This window comes from Seriola aureovittata, chromosome 8, assembly GCF_021018895.1.
Source record: "Seriola aureovittata isolate HTS-2021-v1 ecotype China chromosome 8, ASM2101889v1, whole genome shotgun sequence".
In the NCBI taxonomy this organism is placed as follows: Eukaryota; Metazoa; Chordata; class Actinopteri; order Carangiformes; family Carangidae; genus Seriola; species Seriola aureovittata.
The window spans coordinates 2,549,653-2,576,323 of NC_079371.1; the positions used below are offsets into that span (position 1 = coordinate 2,549,653).

Sequence of the window (26,671 nt, forward strand, 5' to 3'; positions counted from 1 at the left end):
CCTAAGTTAAAACCCTAAGAACTTACTTTAACATATAAATCCCTTAAACTACTTTAAATAAAGTCACTTTGCTTGGATACTTAAGTTTGTTGTTGTTCATCAAGCTTGAAATACCACTCTGAATGTGACGGCTGCTGCACCAAACCTGTGAGCTTGTATATTTATTTATTTATCGGTAAATAAAACGTGCTTTATCAATAATTATGTAGATGCATCATGTAACAGAGAAGAAGAGGTAGTTGTTCTTTTATTAGTTGTTATTGTATTCTCACATCTCGTCTCCCTGCTCTCAGCATCAGTGTTTTTGTTCCCTTTACCTCACCTGAACTCATCTGCCTGTGTGTTGTCAGCCTCTTCCTCTGTTTAACACTGTCCTATAGCTGATGCAAAGTGCCACTGTTGCCCCGGCAACGACCCTTTTGGCACCTGTTGCCGTGGATCACCGCGTTAGAGTTTGCCAGTCTGTGACGTTCCAGCTGACTTGGGGAGAGAAAGCAGCTTGTGCAGCAGCGGGGAGGCGGAGTGTTTCACTGCTCTGTGTTCAGTGTTGTGAAGTTCACAGATTAAAGGACGAGTCTGCTGATTCTCTGTTTCTGACTGACAACAACAAATCACATGAAAAGACCAAAACCAGCAAAGAATGTGTCCAACTAAAAAGTCTAAACCTTGATATATGACTCACCTGAGCCTCAGAGCTCCGCTGTTCTCTAATAACTATTAAATATATATTGATTATTATAAAACACACTGTTACACTGGGTGACATCACCCTGAACACACACACTGTAGCTTACTTTCACTGACTCCCACACACACACTGTCCTGCTGCCCCAAATACTAACTAGAGCACCGAATGTGGATTAATCCGCCACTGAAAATAGTCCCCAACAAATGCACTATTTCCACTTGTTCCATAAAAACTACAGTTGCTTTATCTTTCAAAATAAACTTACCTCTAGCTCAGGTGTGTCACCTCTCATCACTATCATCACTAAGCTTGTGAATAAAGTCCTTCCTCATTTCCAACTACCAGTTATTTTACTATTTATTTAACTGTTTACCAAACTGAGATGTACCAGCAAAACGTATAAATGTCTTGGCCTATAAACACGTTTATAAGATCAACAATAAAACCAGGAAGTAGAGAATTTCCATCTGTCTGTCGGTCCTTTGTATATTCAGGTATTAGTCTGTTGTTTTACATGACTACAAGGAGAAATGTGAGTTTTCAGCAGCATTTTGGAATGAGAGGGAAATACGTGATTATGCTAACATAGCTAGCTCCTCCAAAACTGTTGGAACATAAATATGTTTTCTGCTGTTACAAGGCTTTGGTTGGGGTTTGGTTTGGGTTGAAATTTCTGGTTAAAACCAGGAAATACCTCGAATTTGTTTATGTGGTGCAACCTTGTTTAATTGAGCTCAAGCATGTTGACGTGTTAGAAGCTGAACTGTTAGGGTTTGTATCACGTGAACACAACATTGATGGTTTGGGGCAGAAATATTTTCATAATGCAAGAAATAATGTTTCTTTGCTCTAAGATTCAGTGTCATTCTTTAGTAAAAACACTGAAACTGGTCAAACAAGGACTAGTTCCTGCAGTGAACCGACTGGACACAGCTGAGGGTTGTGGCCCCTCCACACTATATAAAAACCATCAATAGTCGAGCGTTTCCAGGCCTCTTCGGACGGACTCTCTGCCTCTGCTCTGTCGCTCTGTCACCCCTCAGAAAACACACAGATTTATTGTTCAATCAGCCATGTAATGAATCCTACCATCCAGAATCCCCAGCTAATTAACTGCACAGCAGGTTCCACCGCTAAGTTAAATAACTTGTGGCCGGCCCACGCCGTTAGCCGCCTTGGCGCCGAGCCATTCCGCTTAATTCCAAATAAAAACCTTTAAGTATATTCAGAGGAAAAAACCAAAGAGACAATCTGAGCTGAAACGGTGTGCTGCGTTTCTCATTTAGGGTGTTAATTGTCGTCACTTTGAAGCCGTGGCGCTCTCTCTCTCTCTCTCTCTCTCTCTCTCTCTCTCTCTCTCTCAGTGTTGCACAGGAACATAAGTCGTCCTGTATTGAGGCGTTACGCCGGCTTGGCGAGCTGCCGTCGAACCGAGGCCCTCTGAAGTCGCGTTTAACACCCGGCTGTCGCTGCGTCTATCATGGCGCTCCTCACTCTCTGTCAGCCGGTGACGGGGGAAACTTGGCCCCGCTACACGGTTGAGCAGAAAGTTGGCGGCGTGACAGCAGCGTCTCACTCCACTGGGCAGCACAGAAACAGAAACAGGTCATGAATCACACTTGACATTATGTAGAAGCTGTACGGACGAGACAGTGGAGTAAAGATTGGAGGAAGCTCTGCTGCTGCCATGACGATGTTTAAAGGACACACCCACAGCGGCGGGCGATTACGATTTTGGCTTCAAACGATTCTAAAAACAAGGTGATCGAGATGAAGCGATTATTGCGCCGCATTATGTTTCATTCATTCCATCTATTCCATCCACTTCCTGGTTACGCTTCGGCGTGCGTAGCAGTGCGTCTCGAGTCGGTCCAACCTTTAACTTCCTTGGACTTGGAGTTACTGAGCAGATTATGTTATATATATATATATATATATATATATATATATATATATATATAGTTTACTTAAATGTTGAATGTATGTTTTGTAGTTTTCAGTACGTTGGTGCAGAGCGCTACAACAGATGTGATCTAATTTATTTTTATTTATTATTTTTATATACTGAATACATGGTTAATAGTTTTCAGCAGGTTGTGGAAATACACTGATGTTACAACGACAATATTGTCCTACAACAACGTTTTATATTATATATTTAATTGTATGTATTCAGATATTCTACTTTATTTTCTTATTTATTTCATTTTTAACTTTTTTTTTTTAGTTTTTTTATTTAATTGTATTTAAAATTCAAGAAAGTCCACTGGTAAAAACAGTTTATTTTTAAAAGTTCAATAAATGCGTGGTGTTTCCAAAGCCAATGAGTCATCGTGTTAAATAATCATGATCTCAATATTGACCCAAAAATAATTGTGATTATGATTTTTGCTATAATTGATTACCCCTACACACACATACAGTATTTACACTGTGATTGTCCCATAATAAAAGACGGTGGAACAGAATCTACAATCCTCCTCCTGCGTAAAAACTTTGAAAACTCGATCACCAACCAGTCAAGACGGGACAACGGCTCCAGGCCGCTGGAAGTTCCCAGGGGCCCCAAAAATGACCTCGCACTAATTGAGCGCAGAGAAAACCTGGGGCCAGCGCTGTTATTCCAGCGCAGGGGGGCGATGGTTGGTTTCAGGGTGAATAATGGAGCCTCCAGTCTGGACGTGTTCACAGTTAAAACGCGGTTATCCCACTTCCTTTATGTGAAGTTACAGATTCCCTCTTTGAGATACTGTCCTTTCATTTCTTCCCTTTTACACTGAAAAGACTGAAACTTTGGAAGATATTTGTTCGACTCACACACTCGCTCTTTATAGGAGCCCATCAACAAAACCTGTCCCTGCTGCAGGAACATCCAGCCGTGTGTGTGTTGTACATCATCAGGCCGTATACGCCGCAGTCATTGTGTTTACTTTCACTTTATGATGTGGTGTCAACACTGGGACGGTTTGCCTTGTTTGATCACTGAATAGGAGACTGGTGCTGAGCAGCTGTCGTGCTGTGTATTGTTTTCTCTGCTGCGGTCGACGCGTGTTCTCCGACTTCCTTCCTGTCGCCGTCGTCGTCACTGTCCACGTCTCACCAGCGTCAGAAAAACCTGCAGGAGAGATCAGTCCTTTCATATCAAGGTAAAAAGAAAAAGTAGCCTAATGCAGATTTACAAGTGGTATAAGAGAGGAAAGTCAGGGAGAAAGGATGACATGCAGCGACAGGTCGGACTTGACATGTGCTCTACCAGGTGAACCAGGTGAACCTACAGCTGTACAGACGCCGCGTAGCTTCGTTGGCTCGTAGCTCCTCCTGTAACCAGGTGTTTTATCTGTCAAGTGCAGCATTCACGTGCGTGTACCCTGTATGCACTTTGATTGGCCCGTGCAGAACCTTGCCTTGGTGACATCATGGCGCACCAGAGGTTGAGTTTTTCTGCGTTGGTTTAAACGGCTGCGGGAGCGAAGTCGGATCTCATTTGTAAGAAGCAGCAGCCGTCACCGCCTCCATGTGTTGATCTGTCTCACCCACATACTGTCGACCGCTGAACTGCAGGCTCACATTCAGATCCGCCACGTCTCCCCCAGACCTCCCGCAGTGCGCAACAAGCTCCACAATTGGCTAATTTACTGTCTTTAAATAAAGGTATTGTGCGCTGGGCGTCTCTCAGACAGCAGCCTGCGATCTCTCAGTATTTTTAAACTCTGCAGATCTTCCTGTCGGCGCTGGGCAGGCGAGCGACCCGCGGCGAGCTCCGGAGCTCCGTGTTTAATGCTAATCATCCATTGTTCCTGCTGTCACATCCACTTTGTCGAGCAGGAAGCGCTATATTGAGTGTAACTTGATTACATACCCTCGCCCCCACCCGCCGCCCTCCACCCCGCCGCCCTCCACCCCCATGTCCAAAGACAGAAACACACACTTTTTTTTTTTTTATTATCAGATGAAATTCTCATCTGGAGTCTTAAAGAGTTGGATGATCAAATTTAACCAGCAGCGAAAGGTCAAAGGTCGAGGCCTGTGCTTTTATAAAGAGCCTTATCACGACTCAAAGAATCACATTCCCTCCACGAAGCCACAAATCTGCAGCAACGATGAATCAGATAATGAATCAATAATAATGTTATAAAATCACTGGAATTCGTCATTTATCACGTCAAAAGTTCAAATCCACGACGTTTTAATTCATAAAAGAATCTGTAAATGAAATGATGATAAATAGAATCATTAGGTGAAATAAATAAAGAAGTAAAAATAAAAAAATGTAGTTGTTTTCTTTTGTTTTGTTGTTTTTTTTTTACAGAGCAGCTCTCCATCTCCCGGCAACATTCATCACTGTACTCGAGCGGCTGGCAGGCGTAGCAAACCTCCCACCCACACAGCATCGCCGCCCACCCTCCCAGCATGCCTCTGGCCACTTACCACTGCCCTCTTAACCCTGATGGAGTAAAGGAGGGGGGGGGGGGGCACTGACTGACGGGGGGGAATAAAATAGCTGAAGAAAGAAACAAACACAATTTATATTCAGTAATAATCACTCACATTGAAACACCAGTGGATCTGACTCCTCACATGCTTCTGGTTCAGGGATCCTTCAAATACTAACAACAACAACAACTACAACAAAAAATGCAGAGATCAAAACATTTCCTCATCATTTTTCTTCTTGCACCTCCATCACTGCTCCTTGTTTCAGTGTTGCCATGGTTATAGGACGATTCTCCATCTCCAAAAACCACGTACTGACGGGTGAGTGTGTGAAACACGTTACAACACGAGCAGGGAAACAAACAGACGACCAGAATCTGCTTCTTCTGCCGTTTAATGTCGGACTGGTGATGAGCTACAGCCTTCTTCTCTTCTCCTCCTCCTCCTCCTCCTTTCACTCACACAGCTGTATAACATGTTGTTAAAGACAAAGTTCATTAAAGGAGAAAATATACAACATTAACAATGTTATTTGCTGATGCTGTAGCATTTCAGATTTCGGGTTATAAATAACTTGGTGAAGTTGAGGATGTTTTGAACAGAACTCTGCTGCAGCTAAATACTCACAGTACATGTCACTCTTGCTGACAGTGACAGAATACCTGAGAAATAGAAATAAAGGACATTTTAAATGAAAATGTGAACTTAAAATCCTTTGATTAAACGCTGCTGTATCAGTAAATATCAGTGTTGTAAAAATAAAATGGACAAAAATGTAATTTTTCACTATCAGAATAGACGAGGGAAACTTTTCAGGACCAAGCATCATCACTATTTGATGCAGGAAGAAATTCTTCAGCGTGACGACCTCGACGTGTCGGCTCTGACTCGGCTCCTTTAACCCAGATCTGTCCCGACGGCGGAGCAGACGGTCCGAGCGGAGACGGACCGCCGGGCTCTCCATGCATTATGTAGTGTTCGTGTCTCTGAGGTCGTCCGTCCTCAGCAAACAGGGGAAGAAGAGCAAACACTGAGCTGCGCGGCTCTTTCGCTTTGACTCATTCCCTGTATCGTCTTCGCTTCCCTTCCAGCCGGCCGGCGCCGTGGCGCACTGTGTGTTCGGTTAGAGGTTAGACTCTCTTAGACTGTTTATTATTTAACTTTATTTGTGACTCTTTAACATTACAGAAGGTCTGTAAGCTCCCTGACGTGACCTCAGCCTCCACATTTGTTTAAGCTGCAGTGTTTTATCTTAGAAAAACATCTGTGTCTTTATCTGCTCAGTGTTCCTCTGTGTTCGTCCGCTCAGCGCGATCGACCTCTTTCAACTGACACGTCTCGTGATCCAGAGTAAATATATCAAAACACTGATCAGCGGCGCTTCTTTATTTCACCCTTTACTGGTATTTCGACCGTGACGCATCGATCACCTTTCTCTGCCTTGACCGTCCATGCCTGAACTCCAGCGGGGTCGGGGTCGGCGCTGATGCTTCCTGGAAGTCTGGCGGCCTGAGAGCAGCTGTTCGGCCTCGGGGGTTTTCACATGCTGACCGGGAAAGTGCAGCTGCTAGCAGGTGACTTGCGGCTAAAGATGGAGTTATCACCTGTGGGGCGATCGAACTGTCAAAACACCCTCCAGTGAGTCACAGACCGGAGAGGGAGAGAGGGATTTAACAACGCCGCCGCCGCCGCTCGTCATGTGTCTCATCAACTACCATCCGTTGATTAAAGGGTCGTTTCAGACTCAAACTTCATTCACATCTTTTCATCCTGGAGCAGATTTTTGTTGAATCATTATCAACTGTCTTTGTCTCGTCTCCATCTTTATTATCTCCTCTGTGTCTTCACTCTCGCTCCTTCTCCACCTTCCTCTCCTTCTCTCACACTCCATCAGTTTCTGTCCATCATTTTCATCTACAACATTTCTCCTGTTCTCTTTTCCTCTATTTCATTTCATGCTTCCCTCCCTTCCTCCACCTCCCCCTCATCTTGTCCCTCTTCGCTCTCTGTAGCCTTTCACATTTTTGTCCTCCATTTTTTTTTTTTCACCCAACCATCTTCCTCTCCCCCTTCCTCTGCCCTCATTTCTCTTTGTTATCCTCCCTTTCTTCTTCTCTTCCTTCAGCCACCCAACCGCAAGACAAATGGACGAATGCCTCATTGGTGATATATAGCCAACTTCCTCCCCCTCCATCCTCCAGCGCCTGAGGGGAGGATGATGGGGGGGACAGAATATAAGGCTGTGAAAGTGTCCAGAGCCAATGGAGTATGTGCATGTGATGTTATTGGCTCCTGTTCTCAGCAGTAGTGTTTAGATGCTCAGTGACGACAGTTTGTCGTTGGTGTTGAATCATTTTTTTTAATCGATTAAAACAGTTTAAAATCTCGACCTCTCATATAGTTTCAAAATAAAATCCTCTTAGTTATTTGAAATGTTAGTTCTTAGTTCTTAGTAATAAATAATGGGTTTGAGGCTCTTGTTTCTAGACAATCACTGCAGAGTTTGTTTGGCTGAAATGTGACTTGTCAGTTTTTGATTTTGCTAATTAGCAGTTTTAAAACTCAACTGTCTCGACAAATGGATGGTTGGAGAAATGAACACATGAATGAAGTGGTGGGTGGATGTAGGAATGGGTTGATGAAAGGGGGCAACAGACTGGCTGATAGGTGGATGAATGGTCGGATGGAGGTAGAGATGGATGGACAAATGAAAGTTGAAAAGGGATGGATGAATGATGAAGACATGAATTGTAGTGGTGGACTGGATGGATGGATGAATTGGCAGAGGAGTGATGGATAGGTTGTCAGACGGAGAGATTGGATGATTAAGTAGCAAACAAAGCAAGATGGTTGAATAAATTGATGAATGAATAAATTAATGATGTGATAGGAAAAATGTGCAAAACATAGAGAGGTAGATAAACGGATGAATGGATGGATGGACGGATGATTGACTGATACCACATGCAAAAAAGCAAACAGTAGAAACGGTGGATGGCTGATGAATACTGGAAGACGGGGATAGATGAATGGAGTGATGGATGGATGAATAGATGGATGATGACATTCTGGATCAATGCGAATAGTAAAATATCAGCAGATAATTAAATGTCAACAAGCGAGCGCTCTCTCTCTCTCTCTCTCTCTCTCTCTCTCTCTCTCTGTCTCTCTCTCTCTGTCAGAGGTGAACGTGTCGGCAGCGTCGGAGGATCTTTTGTCTTTTTGGTTCTTTTGTCTTCGGGCTGAATGAGTTCACTCCCAAAATGTCAGCGGCTGTTTGATTCCACTTCATCACCAGCTGCCGTTTTTCCGCTCGTTTTTGTTCTGCAAACGCCTGTTTGTTTGTTTGTTTGTTTGTTTGTTTGTTTGTTTGTTTATGCATTTGACTTTTTAGCTTCTACGTGTTTCCTGCAAAATTCACACTTCTCTGCACCCGAGGGAGGATTCTCATTCATCTGCTCGAAAACACTCCACCGGTTATTTTGTGATGTTGAAGTTTTACTTTTTCTGAAGCTGCTTCTTCAACGTTGTTTCAGTCACACTGTCAGTGTCTCCAGATGTTTTCTCTCAGCCAAGGCTTTTTTTTTTTTTTTTACAAATGCAGATGTTGGTTCGTCGTATTTTGATCTGCGTGATTCTGGATCTTCAGTAAAATGGAGGCTCACTCTTCAGTTTGGTGAAAACACTTGTTGGTTTAATGCAAAGCAGAGAAAGAAACAATATTTTAAATCAGACTGTATTTCAAATAAGCTGATTACATTGTTTGTTGGTGGACGTGTGGCGGCTGCGGGACGTGATGATTTTCATTTTGGGCGCACGTGTTGACGGGTCAGAGCGTGACGCACTGGCTTGTTTGGATGCTGCTCTGCGTGCAGGAGGCCGGATAGAAACGTCACCAACACTTAATGCAACTTGTTTTAGATGTTGCATTAAAGGTGTTTTGTTGTTGCCCTGATGTTTAATGAGTCACTTCACCTCTTTAGTTCAAAAAGAAAATGTGACATTTAAAAGCTGAATAAGCAGCTGTGTTAACCAGGTTCTGTTTCCTCCAGCATGAGCCTGACTGGAAATAAGATAACCTGGTTAATCTGCTGCAACAACAGCTTCATGTTACTTTAATCCAACAATTGGCACAAAGGTAAACAGAGAATCTGAAGCCGGATCAGGTGAAAGAAATAATGAGTGAATAGCTGATGAATATAAGGTTAAAAAAAACAAGCTTATCTTGTGTAAATGATCCCTCAGCTGTTCTCAGGAACTCCTCAGTTTGACTCTGAATGGTTTGTTTCACGGCTGACAGCCCGAGCGGCGGCCGCGCTCTGGGACGCGGCGCCGTATCGATTTCATTGTTTGTCATCTGAACAGATGGCGGCGTGAACGCTCCGTACTGTAGCAGCTAATTGCACCATTAATTACATAATACTCAACACACTGCTGCCAGAAAACCTGCCTCTGCGTCTCTGTGCCTCTTTATCTGAACTTCTAGGATGTTGTGTTGTTGGCCGGGTAAGAAATTTACCTCCACGGCCCAGATTTAATTTTCAGCTCAGGAGAATAATGTTTCTACAGGAAGAGAACACGAGGAGAAGGAGAGAGTGAAAAGAGAGGCGGTGTAAGACTCCCAACAATGGGAGAAGGATCAGTGTGAAACAGATGGAGAGGAGAGTGTGAATAAACACGAGCGCAGTTCATTCACTGAGTGTGAACCGGCCTTTTACTCCACGAGGTGAACGTGGCACAGATCAATAATCGAACCTGAGGGTTTGATGAGATTAAAGTCTTCTTCTGGTTAGCTGGCTTCACCGCCATTCACCGGGAGCGCAGATGGAAAAACGAACAAGCTTGTTGTTTGTTGAGTTCAGACTCACATCAGCGTCGTTTCCAGGCTTTAACAGTTTCATATCTAAACTCACTGTGGGTCATAATATTCCTGCCTGGTGCAGGTGGAGGTGACTGCCTGGACATTGTGACCACACAACCCGTCCACCACTGATTCGTCAGACGATAATTTAATTTACGTACAAACAGCTGTTCTGACCGTGACTGAATTCAAAGCGATTACTCAGGAGGGCCGTCTCCACGAATACTGATCCTAATAGAACGTGAAGAAATGGCGTCACATTTAATCCGTCATCGTCTCTCACCTGCAGGAAGTTGGTGCCATAATGATCTTAACTATTATTAAAGTATAAAATATGCAAGTTAAAATTAGCTTTCTCAGCGCGCTCCATTTGCGCGTCCACGGCGGGTCGGTCACCTCTACGGGAGAAAAATGTAACGCAGTCATGTGTCCCTCCCTCTGCCTTCCAGCCTGTACTGAGGGAATAATTTATCACCACTAAGTCACATGAATAAATAATGTCATCACTGCCTGGCAGATCCGAGAGCGAGGCCCGGCGTCAGCGGCTCATCATTAATTCATCCGCCAGCGTCTCCAAAATGTATTTTCTGTCTTTGGTGACTTTTGCATCATGAATGTGTCAGTTTGTTCAGAGAGTGTTGCTCAGGAAAAACTACAGTGAGAAATGTTTCTCCACCTCGTTTACTAACCTAACTTATTTATTGGGGTGTGAGCTGTAGCTTGGGATCGAACTTCCTGTTTCTTTGCTCCACTTTTGTCTTTGACTCTTTATTTACAACGACTGTGGAGGACCAGACATGTCACAGGAAAAGTAATAGAGCATTTCCTTAATTTCATATTTTAATAGTCAATAAAAAATAGGAATTGGAAAAAGAATTTGACCCGTCAATAAATATTTATGATTTAAAAATGGATTTAGAAAAACAGCACAAAACACTCATTAAATAAACCAGTAAGAAAAACTAATATACATCCCTGGATTCCCTCTTCAATTTCCATTTCCTTTTTCCAGCTGCTTTTCTTTTTCCTAAACGATTAGCTTAGTCATTTAGCCTCTCCCGTTAGCCTTTCTGTGACACTGTGGGCTTGGTTTATAAATTCTTTTTCCAATTCTAATTTTTAAAGCCTATTAAAATATGTAATTAAATAACTGCTTTATTACTTTTTCCTGTCACAGCCTTGGTCGTCCGTAAACAACAGCAGATCGTGACTGAAGATTTGGTTAATGGTCATATGACTTGGTAATACTACTGGTCCTGTATAGAGTGGTACAGCACAGTGCTGAGCTCCCCGGCCGTGACAGATGAAGACAGAGCGTCCTGGTGGACTCATGCTAACATGGTGCGAAAGCAGCACCTGTCAGGGATCCGTCTCGTTCCGTCCGTCCAGCTCTCAGTATTGATTTTCCCGTTCAGGTCTGGCCGGGCGTCCCCAGGGTCAGCTCATCAAGCGCAGGGTGAAAGGCTCGCTGGGAGCAGAGTGAGTGTGTGTGTGAGTGACTTTTGGTTTTTAACATCTGTCCTTGAAAACTGGTTAAAGGGGACAGGAGCATTTTACCTGTGATTTATCTTCGGTAAGTGATTCTTCAGAGGAGGACTTTCTCTAGACGTTAGAGCTCGTTAGATTTTCAGCTTCTGTTTTGTTAAAGCTCCATATTTTCTTCTTCTTCTGTGTTTTATTTGAAGTGTTGATCCATTAGAAGGTTTGGATGGTGGGTCCAGGTGGGCGGGGCTTGGTGACTGCTTTGTTGTGACATCACAAAGTTCCAGAAGTCCTGACGGCTGGTTTTAAGGCTCAGTTTCTGAATAATAATATAGAAGCTAGACCTGATCTATAATCACACTACACATGGACAGAGACCTTTACACTGGAGGAACTTTAAGCATCATTTTGATCTTCTGAGGGGCAAGAACCAAAAGCTGGACTAAGATCTTGGGGTTGAGGCAAAGTTTCCTGGAGTCAGGATGAATCCAGACCTTCGTCTTGTGTCCAGCGTTAAGTCGTGCTCATCCAGGACAGATGTGGTCGGTCAAACCGTGATGGGAATGTTGCATTAAATGTTACTTAAAGGACCATACTGGTGTTTTTTCACTACTGTCTGTGAATCAGACGGACTAAGACGTTGTTGTTGTTGTTTTTCACTGGATTTGCTGACATTAAGAAATATGCAGAATCCAGCAGCTTTATCCTTTAAAGCTAAAAAAAAAGAAAATCAGCAGAAATGTAGTAATGAGTTTTTGCATGACAGCAGCAGTATGTCACAAGAACATTGCATATTGGATCCAGTATTTCGCTCCACACTGGCTGTAGCTCCTGTAATGGACCTGTCATCTCTGAACTGAAGTAACACACATTTAAAGCCTTTCCCTCTTTTTCTTCCCCCTTCTTTCCTTCCCTCTATAACACGTTCCCTTCGCCTGTCATTAACATGTTACATTGACGGACTAATGTTTGCCTTCCCGAGCTGCTCCCGTCCCCGTCTCCGGCCGCGAAACTCGGAAACAACTTCCAATTAACTGGATAGGATCAGCGCGCCGTCCTGCCCGGCCCTGATAACATTATCCCACATCACGCACCGCTGCCAGCGCCTGGATTATGAAATTAAAAAAAGAAGAAGAAGAAGAAGAAGAAAGGGTGGTGGAGGATGGAAGGAAAATGGTTGGGTGCTGGGGGATGGGAAAGAGGGGGGCGGGGGGGTTGCCCTTGGGTGCTGTCAGTGATTGTATGGTATATCCGTCCCTGTGTGAAAGCGAGGGGTTATGTAAGGTTTTAAAGCCCCTCCACTATCACCAGAATGGAGAAGTTCAGTATGTTGGAGAGCTGCTTCAGCTTCCAGTCCAACGCCAACCGCCCACTGATAACGCTCTTACATAACGAGCCGCCGCTCAGGACTCTGGCTTCTGATGTACATGGAGGCAGGTAGCGACGCCGCTCCATCACATGATGACAGCGTGATGAATTATTCCTGTCGTCCTCAGATGGAGGAGCTTCTCAGATTGTGTTGTGTTTCTGTTTATTGTGTTGGAGAGATTACCAGCTGACACTGATTTAAATCTGTCACAATCGCTTCTTATGAACCTTTAATTTCCTCAAAACGATCTATAAATGTCGTCAGCGAAGGCGGAAATGTCCCTGTTGTCTAATAGTGAACGAGTCAAGGGAAAAAAATTAAGTAACATAAGAAATAAGATTTTACAATTTACAAAGAAAAGCCACATTTTGACATCAAATAATATCAGAATTAAATTTCAGTATACAATAAAATAGATAATTAACATAAGACAGTAGTTTATTGTGCTGAAGATGCTCAGTACATGTAATTGAATAAATAAAATAAAGATTAAAAAAACACCTAAAAGCTAAAAAAAAAACCAATTTTGATAAAACAACTAAAATATTAACTGATTAACAGGTAAAAATGTCAAATCTTGACTTTATTTAGCTTCTAATTAAATCATTTTGTAATTTCCTCAATTTATTATTATATAGATTTTTTGGATTGGACCCAGAAAACATTAGTTGCAGCCGTTTTAATGCTAAAGTTCAAAAGTTAATGGTCTAATCCTCCCTTTTATTTTAAGACAGTGGCACAGTGAGTCAACATTCAGTCATTAGCTCATAGAATAGAATAGAATAGAATATAATAGAATAGAATAGAACCGAATACTTTTATTGGTCATTGCACAGCTATGTAATTTAGAGCATCTCCGTAGTGGCACAAACGTTGAAGATAAAAATATAGAATAAGACAAAACAAATAATTAGCTTAAATAGCATGAACTATAAAAATAAAATATGTATAAAGTACATTTTTACATCGTTTGCCTTTTTAGAAATAATAAGCTTCCTGTGTGTGTTTGTGCAACAGATGGTTCAGTCATAGAAAGAGTAGATGTAGATGTGGTGTGTGTGTTTAGTGTGTGTGTGTGTTGTCGGGTTGTTGTGTGTAGCTGTAGGAGAACAAGAGATAAAGCAGCAATAAAAAGGAGAGAGGAAGAAGACAAACAAATGAAAGAGATAATTAGCGAGAGAAAGGATGGAGCGAGATAACAAAAGTCATTGAGGGAGAGACGGAGAGAAACGATGCCAGAGATAAAGAGATGCCAGGAGAAGAAAAACCTGTTTCTGAGGAGTTTAGCGGAGTAGAGAAGTGCAGTTCTGTTAATTCCAACCAAAACCGGAAACATTGAACTCATCACTTCCTTTGCCTGAGGAGAAAACTACCAGCACACGTGACTGAATGTATAGAAGAAGAAGTTCAATAGTGACGGTGTCACAGAGGCTGAGATCCACTGATCAATACGGAATATGGAAGTGTGTGTGTGTGTGTGTGTGTGTGTGTGTGTCCTCCTCTTCCAGATGTCCTTGTCAGACAGCAGAATCTTTCCTTTATTCCATTAACGTGTCCTTGAGTCTGTTTCTGTAACGATAAGAGAAATGTTCTGCTGCCAGACCACAAACACCAGAGGCCACACACACACACACACACACACACACACACACACACACACATGAAACCACAGCAGCAAAATTCAATGTAACAACAAATATAGAAACATAAAATAATGTAGAAGACAATTGTGCTTCTTCTTCTTCTTTTTCGATCCAAGAGGCGAAAATGTCTCAGTGTTTGTTAAAGTTTTCTTTTTCCTTCTGCCGCATGAAGACGCATTTTAAATGAGTACAATAGCTGAATGACGAGCGGCCGTGACCTCTGACCTTTCAGAGTGAATGCTGGGATGTTTACAAAGAGAAATCTCAGGTATATACTTTTTTGGATTCATCATTTCTTATCTTGGATTTTACTCGTGCTGCGTTCAGTCGGTCACGTTCACCTCGACTCCGTGTTTCACGTGTTCGTACTCGTAGACGACTTTAATATCAAGAGCAGGTTCATGTTTCAGGATTTTGGGGTTATGTAGCACTTTGTGAGAAATAGGAGACGGGACAAGAAGTGGCCTTGAACGGGGGGGGGCGTTACGATCACACGGTCCCAGCAGGACCAAATGAAAGAGATAAATACGTCTGAGTCTCACTTCAGGGCTGATTCTGAGGTTCTGTTCGCCGGAGAAAATCTGATCAGCTTCAAATAAAGGAAACGCAGTGACTAGTTTGGCCAGCAACAGGCAAGAAAAAGGCAGCCAAACAAATCGCTGAGTGTCCGACGCCACGGGACGCCAGAGATCTGCTGACGATCAGTTCAAACATTTATTTTATCACTGATCACGCTTCTGTTCACATCACAGTCTTTTCTCCTCGTGGCAGTTTTAATTAAACACAGAAAGATCACATGCAACAAACACCGTCCATCAGGAGGTAAATACGTTTGCAGACTTTTCAGTCACAGCATGAGTCTGTCATTATCCCGTCGTGTGTGTGTGTGTATGTGTGTGTGTGTGTGTACATCCTCGTTTGTTTATTCATTCATTCATTAGCCATACCACTTACCTTTTTAGGGTTATGGGGCTTCTATATGGACACACACACACACACACACACTCAGTAACGTACGCGCACACACACACACACACACACTCAGTAATGTACGCGCACACACACACACACACACAGCTTAGGTTAAGTGTGTAGCATTTTGTGTTTTTCATATTTTGCATCAGCACACATTTGTGGTCCATTTATTGAAATCCTGTGTGTGTGTGTGTGTGTGTGTGTGTGTGTGTGCGTGTGTGTGTCAGCATGTGTGTGTGTTTATGGAAATGAGGTGCTTCACCCCCTGAAGCGCTCGGTCACAGTTACAAATGGATTGTCATCCCTCTCGGCCTCGTCTCCCCTGTTGCCTCCCAGAATAAGCTGTGCAGCTCAATCTGCCGCCCCGTCTCATCCCGGCTCCATTCAGCACCGGCAAATATTGGCATAGCGGAATGACACCGGGGCGCTCGGCGAGGAGAGCGGGAGGGATCCTGCTTCAAGATGGAAATGCTGTTCTGGTTCACCAGGTGCAATAAATGGAGATTTCATCTGGGTTGACAGAGGTGCAGTGGAAGAGTTTATCAGGTAGATACAGGAGCACAGCACAGGGCTTCACCTTCAACATAAACCAATGAGCAACCAGCAGTAATTAAGGCAGCTGCAGTCGCTCTAATCACCACTGTCCAAAAACAATGTGAAAACCAACTTCAAATTCAAAGGCTGAAAGATTTTCACACCCGTTTTCTTGCAGCCCAAGTCTCTCTGCTCAGGCTTTTGCCTCCAACCAGCCAGTAAAGCAGCAGCAGCAGCAGCAGCAGCAGCAGCAAGGGCAAGAATCATCACCCAACCTCCCACAGTTTGAACATGTAACGACCAGCACCAATCGGCTCCTGGATTTCCCGCTCTGGTGTTGTTTCGTGTTGTTTCAGGTTCTAGTGAGACGGTGAAATATGATCCAGGAAGTCCAGAAGGGGGAATGAGGCTTATGGAGCATGAAGGTGCATTTTTAGCCAAAGCTGGTTTCAGCACGCGGAGGATTGACCGCTGTGGAGAGGATGAATCCTGCAGACTTTGGTGACGGGGGGGTTGACGTGCGTGGCTCAGACGGGAATATCCCGACACGTATCAGATGGACTGCTGTGAAATTGGCAGCAGATATTCAAGGTGTTTGTGCATTGAGGCGGTCTTGCAATAAAAGACAGAATGACACACAAATGGATTGTATTTCCAGGAAAGATGGAAATGGGGGGAAGTAGCTTCAGAAACTGAGACAGTGTGACCGCCGTGGTTTATGAAATATTAATGAGAAAATATGGATGTGACTATTCTTCTGCTGTGGAGAGGATTTCCTTTGCACACGGTGCAAGTGTGGATATTTATGTTCCACATGTGTATGGAGGGATATAAGCAGATTTATTCTCAGTCTGTAAACTGGAGATGTTGGATGTTGGATGTGTGTCATGTACGTTTTTAGATGAAAATAACCATCATTTCATTTGCCGTGAAATATTCATGACCAGTTAGCAACAGAAGATGACTGATCCGCTGGTATTGAGTTACAGGCAGAACGGCCACTCGCTGCAAACGGCCTCAGTATTGATCTGCAGGATTCCTGTCACGGGGGTAAATAGTGTTAAGAAGATCCACTTATCTGTTGTTTTAACATCAGCGTGATCCGCTTCCGCCGTCTGGCTCGACACATCCTTGTATTCAGCGTCTTTATTGATGGACTGGAGACAAAATTGCAAACTCAGCTCTTTCTTATAGCGGGAAAGAGTTCCTGTTTACAGCGGCACTGAAGCTGTTTGATGAACGTGACTTAAGTCAAGTCTGATCAGCCGTGTATTAAATGATCTCAAACTTCTCCCCTCAGGTCCAGCAGAGAGTCAGAGACGACGCTCGGCATCACGACAGAGGAAAAGGGGGAAAGCGAGACGGATCGAGACGCCCACAGATCCCGCGGCTCGGTGGCTACATGCTCAGCTCTCTTCGGCTTTGAGAAGAACAACCGTACCAATCAGCAGGAACCATGGATTTCGTAATGAAACAAGCTCTAGGTGGTGAGTTCTCCGACTGTAGCTGTTGTTTATCCGGGGAGTGTTCGCTGAGACGATTCACAGAGTTACACATGGAGGCTGTTTCCCACTGAGCAGCTTCACTGCAGTGATTGAGGGTGAAGGGGTTTTGCTCGAGGGCGCTGCAGTGGAGAAGGGGCCCGCACGCTAACTTTTTGTGCGTGACAACACAGAACAGTCTTTTTCTCTAGTGCTTTTCCATCTCACTAACATTACACTACAACATCCAGTCCACAACAAGCAGGTACCGGAAGGAAGGTAAAGATCTGTCACAGATGTTACTGTAGTTTTAGTTTATAAAGCTTTATATAAATAATCGCAGGACTGAATCCCTGAAATAATATCTGTTTTCTTTATTGGTTTGCTTAGAATCTTTTGTGTTTTTTAGTGATATTTGTTGGAGAAAGGAGAAAGAAAAAAGCTCTTTATGAAGGATTTTCTCATGAACTACGACATACTGAAAAATCTGCTTCATGTGTCTCAATACATTTACATTATTATGAGGATTTTGATACAGAATTAACAAATTTAGAGGCGACTCACGTTCTCAAAGTCTTTTCCGAGTGTAGTTTTGTTTTAAAATGGGCCGAGCTCATCAGACGGAGGAGATGTGTATCAGTCCTGTTCCTAATTATTGGTTAATTTCAACCGAGAGCTCATGTCCGTCCCTCACAGAATACTCATCGAGATAATGTGTCAGTCCTTATTGCCCCTGGTTTTCATGTGAATCCCAGGTGACTTGTACATTGGAGGTCGGAGTCGTTCAACAAGAGCAACATAAAGAAGCCTGCGCCTCAAGAAGCTTTTGAACCTTTAAACTGAATTTTACAATAATCATTCAGCAAATGGAGCTGCAGAGGAAACAAGTGGTCATGTGACCTAAGATAGAGCTCTGGGTCATGTGATGTGTCAGCTGAATCGGCTCCATTTGCTGAATGAAAACGATGAGACGTGCTCCTCACGGACCTTAAGTTTGCAGATGGATTAAATGTTAAATGTGAACTTTACATACTCAGCTCTGATTGGACGTTATTGTTTCCTGTTGCCACTGCGCTGCGTTCATATTAAGAGTAAAGATCTCTAGTTGTGGTGTCTGCTGAGCCACCAGGGGGAGCTGCTTCTTTGCTAACAGTAAGTCAAGTTTGAGCAAATTTTACCCAAAAGTTGTTGTTAGATCTGAAAAAGAAAATGAAAATCATGATTAAAAAAACGTAGAAAATGTGATGCAAATACGACATTTCTGTTGTTTCACATATTTATTTGAGGATTTTTACAGTTTCCTCACTCTCGCTGTCAGTTTATAAACCCGAACTGCCAAAAAACCACAAGTCGAATTCGTACCGGATGAAAATTCACATCACGCCGAGTCTGAACACCGTCGGGTCTCCCTCCATCTCTTCATCCATCAATCTGTCCCTCTGTCTCTCCCGGTGTAGCCGGGGACGGGGGAAACCTCCCCTCTCTCCATCCCTCCGTCACGCTCTCTCCTTGCACCGTACTCTCCTCCATCTTAGTCCATTCAGGTCCTGCTCCTTCTTCCATTTTCCATCCATCCATCTCTTCCACTGTGAGTGTCACAGGCTGTAACATTTATTTTCTCTTTACTTTGACTCTATCATACAACCTCCACCTTTTCTCTCTCTCCACCAACCCCTCCTTCTGTGCATGTTATAAGCTACAGTAATGCAGTTTACCCCTCTACGCCCCCCCCCCCCCCCCCCCTTGCCCCCCGCCCCCCGTCCATCCATCCCAGGTTGAAGTGTTGTAATTTACCTCCTGGAGAGGTGCGGTCTAGTGCTGTGACCTTTTCTCCTGGAACAGACTGGCATTTATTTCTTTGGGACACAGCTGGTTATCCATGAATATATACAAGCAGCTGCACACACACACACACACACACACAAATACAGATCCAAAAACACATGCACTGAGGGAAAGAAAAGCACACAAAACACACACACACACAGATGAGGTTTGATTTGTGGTAGAGTCCCGGGGGAGAATGAGGAGATGAAGTGTACCGCAGCCAATCAGAGCGTTGTGTTGAGGTGGGCGTGTCAGGATATCAATCTAACAACAACCCTGCAGTGTTTTTCTCATGCATAGGAAAGACTGTGGAGGCACAAACCAAATAAGATTTTCACATCTGTCTTGTTTTTTAACTCGATATTTTACGGATTTACAAAATAAACCAGTTTAAAAGTAAGAAAACGGTTTGAGCGCTGGGTCCATTTAGTCGCTGTTCGGGAGCTTTCGATATCCACACAAACACCTACAAAGCCGTCCTCTCTGTCCAATTTAGCTGCATTCAAACTTTTATCTAATTTAGCCCGACACACACACACACACACACACACACACACACACACACACACACACACACACGATCCAGGCCCTCGCTAATGTCATTAGATGTTAGACACCTCCTGAACCTTTCATTGGTGCAGACTGAGAGTATAGATTTCAGCCGTGGGCCACAGATTGTATTTACTGGTTGTTTAATTAGAAATCGGATTCATCACAGTTTCCACGTTGTGTTCGATCAATCAGTCCAGGACGGCGTGCTGGATCCACGGACCAGGGTGTGGACCTCACTTAACTGTTTTTATTTTTAAACTAGTGGCTATGGGAATTGTGAAGCTGTATGTGGTAGAAACTTTGTCTCCAAATGAAGATCCTGATGACTAAGGTGTAATTTGATGCAACTTAACATCTTGATATTAATATGTTACGCTAACATGCTAAATGTTAACGTTGTTCTGCTTGTGTACGTTGTGGCCTTCCCCCGATAATCGGAGTGAATTTCCATGTTGTTTCCGCGTTATTGAGGACTGTACTCACGGTACTAACTTTGTTGCCATGGTTACGGTAATAAACAGTCATGGCTTGGTCACATCTAGGCGCAAAAACTACTTGGTTAAGTTTTCGGGAAATATTGTGATTTGGGTTAAAATCAGTACTTCCTCAACGTGAGACGATCTTTGTTGTCATGGTTACTATAATAACAACGTGGTTAACTTTGTCGAGCGGTCATGGAAAATAGAAACAACATAAACAGCTGGTTTTTCACACGGGAATCGAACACCGCTGTCCCGTGTCATATTCATCCATCCACCACAACCGCCTCCTGACTACCTCACCTCACTTTTCCCTTCGCTCCTGTCATAATTACTGCGACAACTAGATGTCGCCTAGCAACAAAATGTAACTATGGGTCATAATAACCTGCTGCACAGATGACCTGCGGACTCATGGGCTGGTAGCACCCTCACCTTGACCAACCTGCTGCTCTTCGACACGTTAAATACACCTGAGTTTTTGTTTTTGTTTTGCTGCATTTTAAATGAGCAAAGATCAAAGTTAATTTAAATTGTCAAAAAATATTCAGGGATTTTTGAGAGACAATTCTTTTATTACTTTACAACGCTGCCACACGAGAGTGCATGAGTGAGCAAATATAAAGTGACAGATGTTGGTCGTGTGCATATCTGACATTTGTTATTTACATATAAGATGCGACCTCTAAGACTCCGAACGTCCCACTCGTCTCAAGAAAGATGCCATGAAAACATTCATTCTGTTCCTGATATCTACTTCCTTCCTTTTCTGACCTCAGCAGGATATCAAACATGTGAACCTCGCCCTCTTTCTCAAATTAAAGATTATATAAAGATAATCTGTGAAGGAATCGGCGTGACCCCGGTCCTGACCAGGCGAGTGTAGGTTGCTGTTTCATTTCCTGTGCAGGCGGGTTGAAGACGAGGGAGCGAGGAAGGTGCAATAACAGGAAGCGGCGGGCAGGTTGATTAGTTGTTTCACACAAAGAACCGCACGGATTACGATGCTCAAGAGCACTTCAGCAGAACATTGTGGGTTTGTGAGACGGGTGACCATCCAGTGACGTAACCACGAGGCCGCCCGAACATCTGATCGATGCAGCAGTCGGTCCAGCCGCTCATGTGACTTATGAGGGCGTAACTTTTGCAGTGGAGGTCATTCATTATTTAAATGAGCTCCATTTTTCAAACCCCTCCACCCCTAACAAATTACCCAGCAGCACTGCTATCCATCTGGCTGGCGGAGGGGAGAGTAAATGGTCCATGGCTTGTCTCTCTGACTTCCTGTGTCTGGTGTTCTCCTCCTAACCATCCTCATTTTCTCTGTCATCAGGCCTCCTCCTCTCTGCTTCTTTTTTTTACTTTCCCTTTACACTTCTTCTCCTCTGATACGTCCCATTGAAAGAAATGCTGCAGAAAACTAACATGTGAGTTAAGTGTGTCTCCATACAGCAAATAAGTAAGCATCTTTATATCTTAGTCTGAAAGTGCATCCTTTTCTCTTTATTTCGCCCTTTTCTCTTCACTAATTACAGCTCTTTGAAGACACTCATGAACATCTGAGCGCCTTCGCAGCAGTAACGTAGTTTACGGATGATTTCTGAGGAACCGACAATCACACCGATCCCAAAAAATGCAGCAACAAGCAGAAACATCTGGGGCTGATAAACGAACCAGACTCAGAAGTGCACGAAAGCTGCAGTTCCTCTAACGACCACTAGAGTCCGGCTCCAACAGCGAGTCAATCCCCATAGACTCCCATGTTAAAACGTCCAACTTTCCAGCAGAAACAAACATGTTTACAGCCTGGTACAGAAACTGTTTTGGTCTACTCCATGCTACACACTCATTTTCACTTCCATCATTTTTTTAATCTAACCTTTTACTTCTTCTATTCTCTCTCTTTTTTAAAATCTCTGTGCCCTGCTCTCTGGACAGTAGTGATCAGCCTTCCAGCAGCCAGGACTGGGTGCAGGGCCGCACTGGTTCAGACATGTTACAGCCCAGTTTGCACTTTCAGATAAATATTATATGACATCTTCTAGTCCAAGAGATGCCGTCTTCGCTCTGCGGCCGCGGCTCGAGATGATCATTTATTTAACCTCTTACCCGGGGAGTCTTTGCTCCAGCAACACCAACACGATTCACTAACAAATAACCTCCTCTCTTTCTATTACTGGAAAAGCAAACGCTTTAACAAAATATGGAACATAATTTAATGTTTTATAGATTCTTAGCTCAGCTGAAACATGATTTCATGAGCTCCTCTGAAAGCCTCTGCAGACTACAGTCCCGCTGTGCAGGCTCTCAGATGTTCACGAGTATCTACAGAGAGCCGTAATTAGTGTGGATGGAAGTGAAAAATAAAGAGAGAAAGATGCACTTTCACATTTGGAGTGGATGTTATTCACTTCATTCCTTAATCAGCGTCAACCAAATCCACTTGATCAATCAAATCTCATCCTCGGGGGCTCTCCGTTGCCCAGTGTTTGTTTGTGTGGGCGTCTGCTGAAGCGCTGGAGGAGCTGCGCTGGACCCGTAATGCCACCGTATCTCCGCCTCTTCAAATTGAGAGCTTTAGTGCATTAAAAACCCCTTCGGCCCATGGAAAGACTGAATGAAGTAATGAGCGATTGAATGCACAACAAGAGGACTGGGGCCGTTTGCGCACTTAACCTCGAATTGCCCACCTTTGTCTGCCGAGCAAATCCGTCAGCTGGCCTCTAACGGACTGATGGACAGAGACAGACGAGAAGTAAAGGAAAGAAAAGACGTGGAATAAATGAGTCTTAACTGCAGTGATGTTAGTGCGTTAAAGTGATCGTTGGGAATCAAATGGTGGAACGAAATTCTGAGTAAAAGAAGAAAGAAAAAAGAGAAGAGATAAATGAATGGAGGTGGGAGGATGAAAGAAGAAGAAGACCACTGAATCAAATTAGTGCTGAAATATCACTTTAATGGAGGAGAAGGGAAACAAAAACAGAGGGGGAGGGGCAAGGAGCAGTAGAGGTCACATGAGAAGGACAGAGGAGGGGGAATGGATGGATGGATGTATGATCTACCTACCTAATGACTTTCCAAATTCATTCACCATCGTCATGAAATGTTCTGTACCAAAGAAAGAGTCTGTACATCCTTTAATTGATCATATTCTTAATTCTTTTATTCCTGGCGTCCTCTGAATCTGCACTCCTGCCGTCAACGGTCTGGCCCTGATCCGGGTTAAAGACGGTCTGAACGTGGACCACCAAATGTAATCTCCACAGGCAGCTGTTCAAATGACATAGATCCTCATATTTCCTCCTGTACACCTCTCATGGATCATAACTTAAAAGGTCTCGTTCTTTAGGAAAACAGACGTTTGTAATCCAGGGAAACCGTTTAGGTGTTTGCTCACACACACATGCGCATAGTTCTTGTACATACGGTGTGTTTGACTGTTTTAACACAGCGACACAACGGACAGTCTGACCTTAACCCGGCTCCCCAGTGAGTCCTGGAGAACATGTGGGCCCCCACCCACCCACCCAACCACCATCTGTGAGCTAATTTGTCATCCTCGGGTTTTCTGCCACCACAAAGCGCAGCAGGGCAATTAGTACCACTGTGTGAGTCTGCTGCAGAGCGACAGGACCGGCCACCCCTGGGTCCAAAAACCCAAGAGGGAACCACACAGTCCTTAAAGCCACATTTCTTCAGAGCCATTTACTCCAAAATGTTCTCTCTTGTGCTTAAAGAGGCAGTAACTCAGGTTTTTACTGCCACATAACACTAAATGACCACAATATGTCCGTGAAGGTTGATGGGTGGGTAATCAATAACAATGTCGGAAACATTAATGTTTAATGACATTTCTGGTTCCCAAACTTCTCTGTCAGTCATGAACTGACCAAAACTTCCACCTTCTCTAGTTGCTATGTGCAGAAGTTTTAGGGAGAAACTATTTAAAAAATATATTGGCGTTGAATGTCTTTGAGCGTTATCAGCTCAATATTGCCACACTGCATGATCATTAGCCTCATTAGCTGAGGCTTACAGGAATTTCGTCATTAGTTTTAGAGGGAACATGAACACAGCTATCTTGGTGTAATGGACAGGTAGAAAACCCACTGGGAATTATAAATGTGTTTGCACCACATTTTAGTGAAACCGTCCATTAGCTGTTGCTATTGGATAGTCTCCACTGTGTAAGGCATTTAAAACAGGAATACGGTCAGCGTAACTTAGCCTGTCTTTAGCATGTGTCCTGCGTAGAAGTCAGCTACAGAGCCTATGGGAGACGATGCGGAAAATACACAGCTTTTCATTGTTCATACGTTTGCCTTCCCTCAAACACTGTCCTCAGTGGTGAAACATATTTAGCCTTGATTCTGGCTCTGGCTAAAAAAAGCCACTGGATGGCAAACTAGGTCGGCAGAGGCAGATCAATACCCAGATGAAGTTTTCTCTCCGCCGGAGGATCCATAATTCATACACTCTCAGGTGGTCCTGTATTTACTATCGATCAAAGGGAGGCAACAACAGCATTATCGATAGGCCGGAGGGAGTCGCTTTCACATCTAGGAAGCAGCTTCTGTCACAGATAAAGAGGTGAGTCTGGTGTAAGAGCAGCGACTGAAGCGGACCACTGTGCAGGAGCCTCTGTGCATTTAACCCCCCAGAACCTCCAGTCCAGCCGCCATCATCAGCACCTTTTCATTATCAATTAACATGTCAGTTATTTTTTAATTAATCACTCTATGAAATGCAATAAAATAGTCAAAAAGGCCTGTCACAATTTCCCTGGGTCCAAGCTAATGTCTTTAAATTGCCTTTATTGTCCAAGCAACAGTTTAAAACCCAAAGATATTGAATTTACATCGATATAAACAGAGTAAAGCAACAAATTCTCACATTTGAGAAGCTGAATCTAGAGCATGTTTGGCATTTCTACTTTATAAATAACTTTAAATTGTTTTAATAAAAATGGCTGCTGCTTCATTTTCTTTCAATCGGCTAATCAATTGATTGCTTCACCACTAGTTTAGATAGTTCGTTTAGCCCTCAAACTCCAGTTTCCACCATTTGCAGTGACCCGACACTCGTAAAGCTTTAGCTCTCCTGCTGAAGTACAGCGCCCTCTCCCTGTAATGTGCCATGAAGCGAACACATATCACTTGCACTAATCTAGGTGTAATCATTCAGGTATAAATCAGAGTGAGCGTGTTGCCTGGATGCTGAGGTAAAGGTAGGGCCGACAGATGGTTGACACCGGATGGAAGAAATGTGTCTTCCTCTGTCTCAGTGGTTCTTTGAAGCGTTTCCAGCTGGCTCCTCTTCTTCCTTCTTGTTTTCCAAGACGCCTCAAGGATCCTCAGGAAACACTGTCAACATATAATCCCCAGAACTGCTGACAGTGTTTCATAGTTGGAAATGACACGCGTGGGTGTCAGTGTGTATGTGGTCTGTTATTTGATGACTTCATTTGTATATATCGTATGAATTTAGCAAATCTTTGACAGAAGGAATGAATTTCCTTGTTTTTTAACCCTTGACTTAAGCTCAGGTTTTATCACATGATCTTGGCTGTGGGAAAGGAAGCAAATGTTCTTCCTCTCCAAGTAACTACAACCTCTTAAGTGTCCTTGAGCACAACACCTCCAGCTGCTACAAACTATTTAAAGAAAAGGTACAGGGGGAGAAAATTGCAGGGTAATTCAAGAGTGTTGCCTGAGTATAGCAGGTGGACGTACTGCAATATCGCTGTGTATCGGTAGCTCTGTCCAAGGCTGCAATATGATGCAATATCAGTTTGCTTGTTCCATTCCTATGGTTTTACTTTTTGGTACTGAAGTAGTACCACTTTATTCTCTACACGCACAGTGGAGTACGGAAGCAGAAGATCGACCTCCTGGAGTATTGAAGCCACAGAGATGTTTAGATCTGACATGAAATGTCCTGACAAACGTACCCAGATTGGAAAGCAGCTCATGTTTAACTGTGATATCCATGTTTTGTTTTTTTTACTGTCCAGGAGCCACCAAAGACATGGGTAAGATGCTGGGTGGGGAGGAAGAGAAGGATCCGGATGCAGCCAAGAAGGAGGAGGAGCGGCAGGAGGCGCTGAGGCAGCAGGAGGAGGAGAGGAAGGCCAAACACGCCCGCATGGAAGCAGAGAGGGAAAAAGTACGACAGACCATCAGGGACAAGGTGAGAAAACACTCAGTGGTCAGTGGCCCAAAACAGCGTCCAGCACGTCACGCCACTGTACACCTTGTACTGTTTTAACAGCTGCTAAGCAAACTGCTAAACTGTCCCTGTATCTTAATTCTCATTCACCCTAAGTTTCTTTCCCTGCATATCACCT

At 43.6% G+C, this 26,671-nt stretch overlaps 1 protein-coding gene across 1 annotated transcript in view; it reads left to right on the forward strand.

Moving 5' to 3' along the window:
- LOC130173516 (complexin-2) overlaps positions 1 to 26,671 on the forward strand; it is a 38,626-nt gene that overhangs the window by 5,679 nt on the left and 6,276 nt on the right. Inside the window, exons 2-3 of the mRNA XM_056382872.1 lie at positions 17,287 to 17,473; positions 26,339 to 26,514. Of these exons, the coding sequence (XP_056238847.1) occupies positions 17,443 to 17,473; positions 26,339 to 26,514 (207 nt within the window). The 5' untranslated portion in view covers positions 17,287 to 17,442. The remainder of the gene's footprint in view (positions 1 to 17,286; positions 17,474 to 26,338; positions 26,515 to 26,671) is intronic.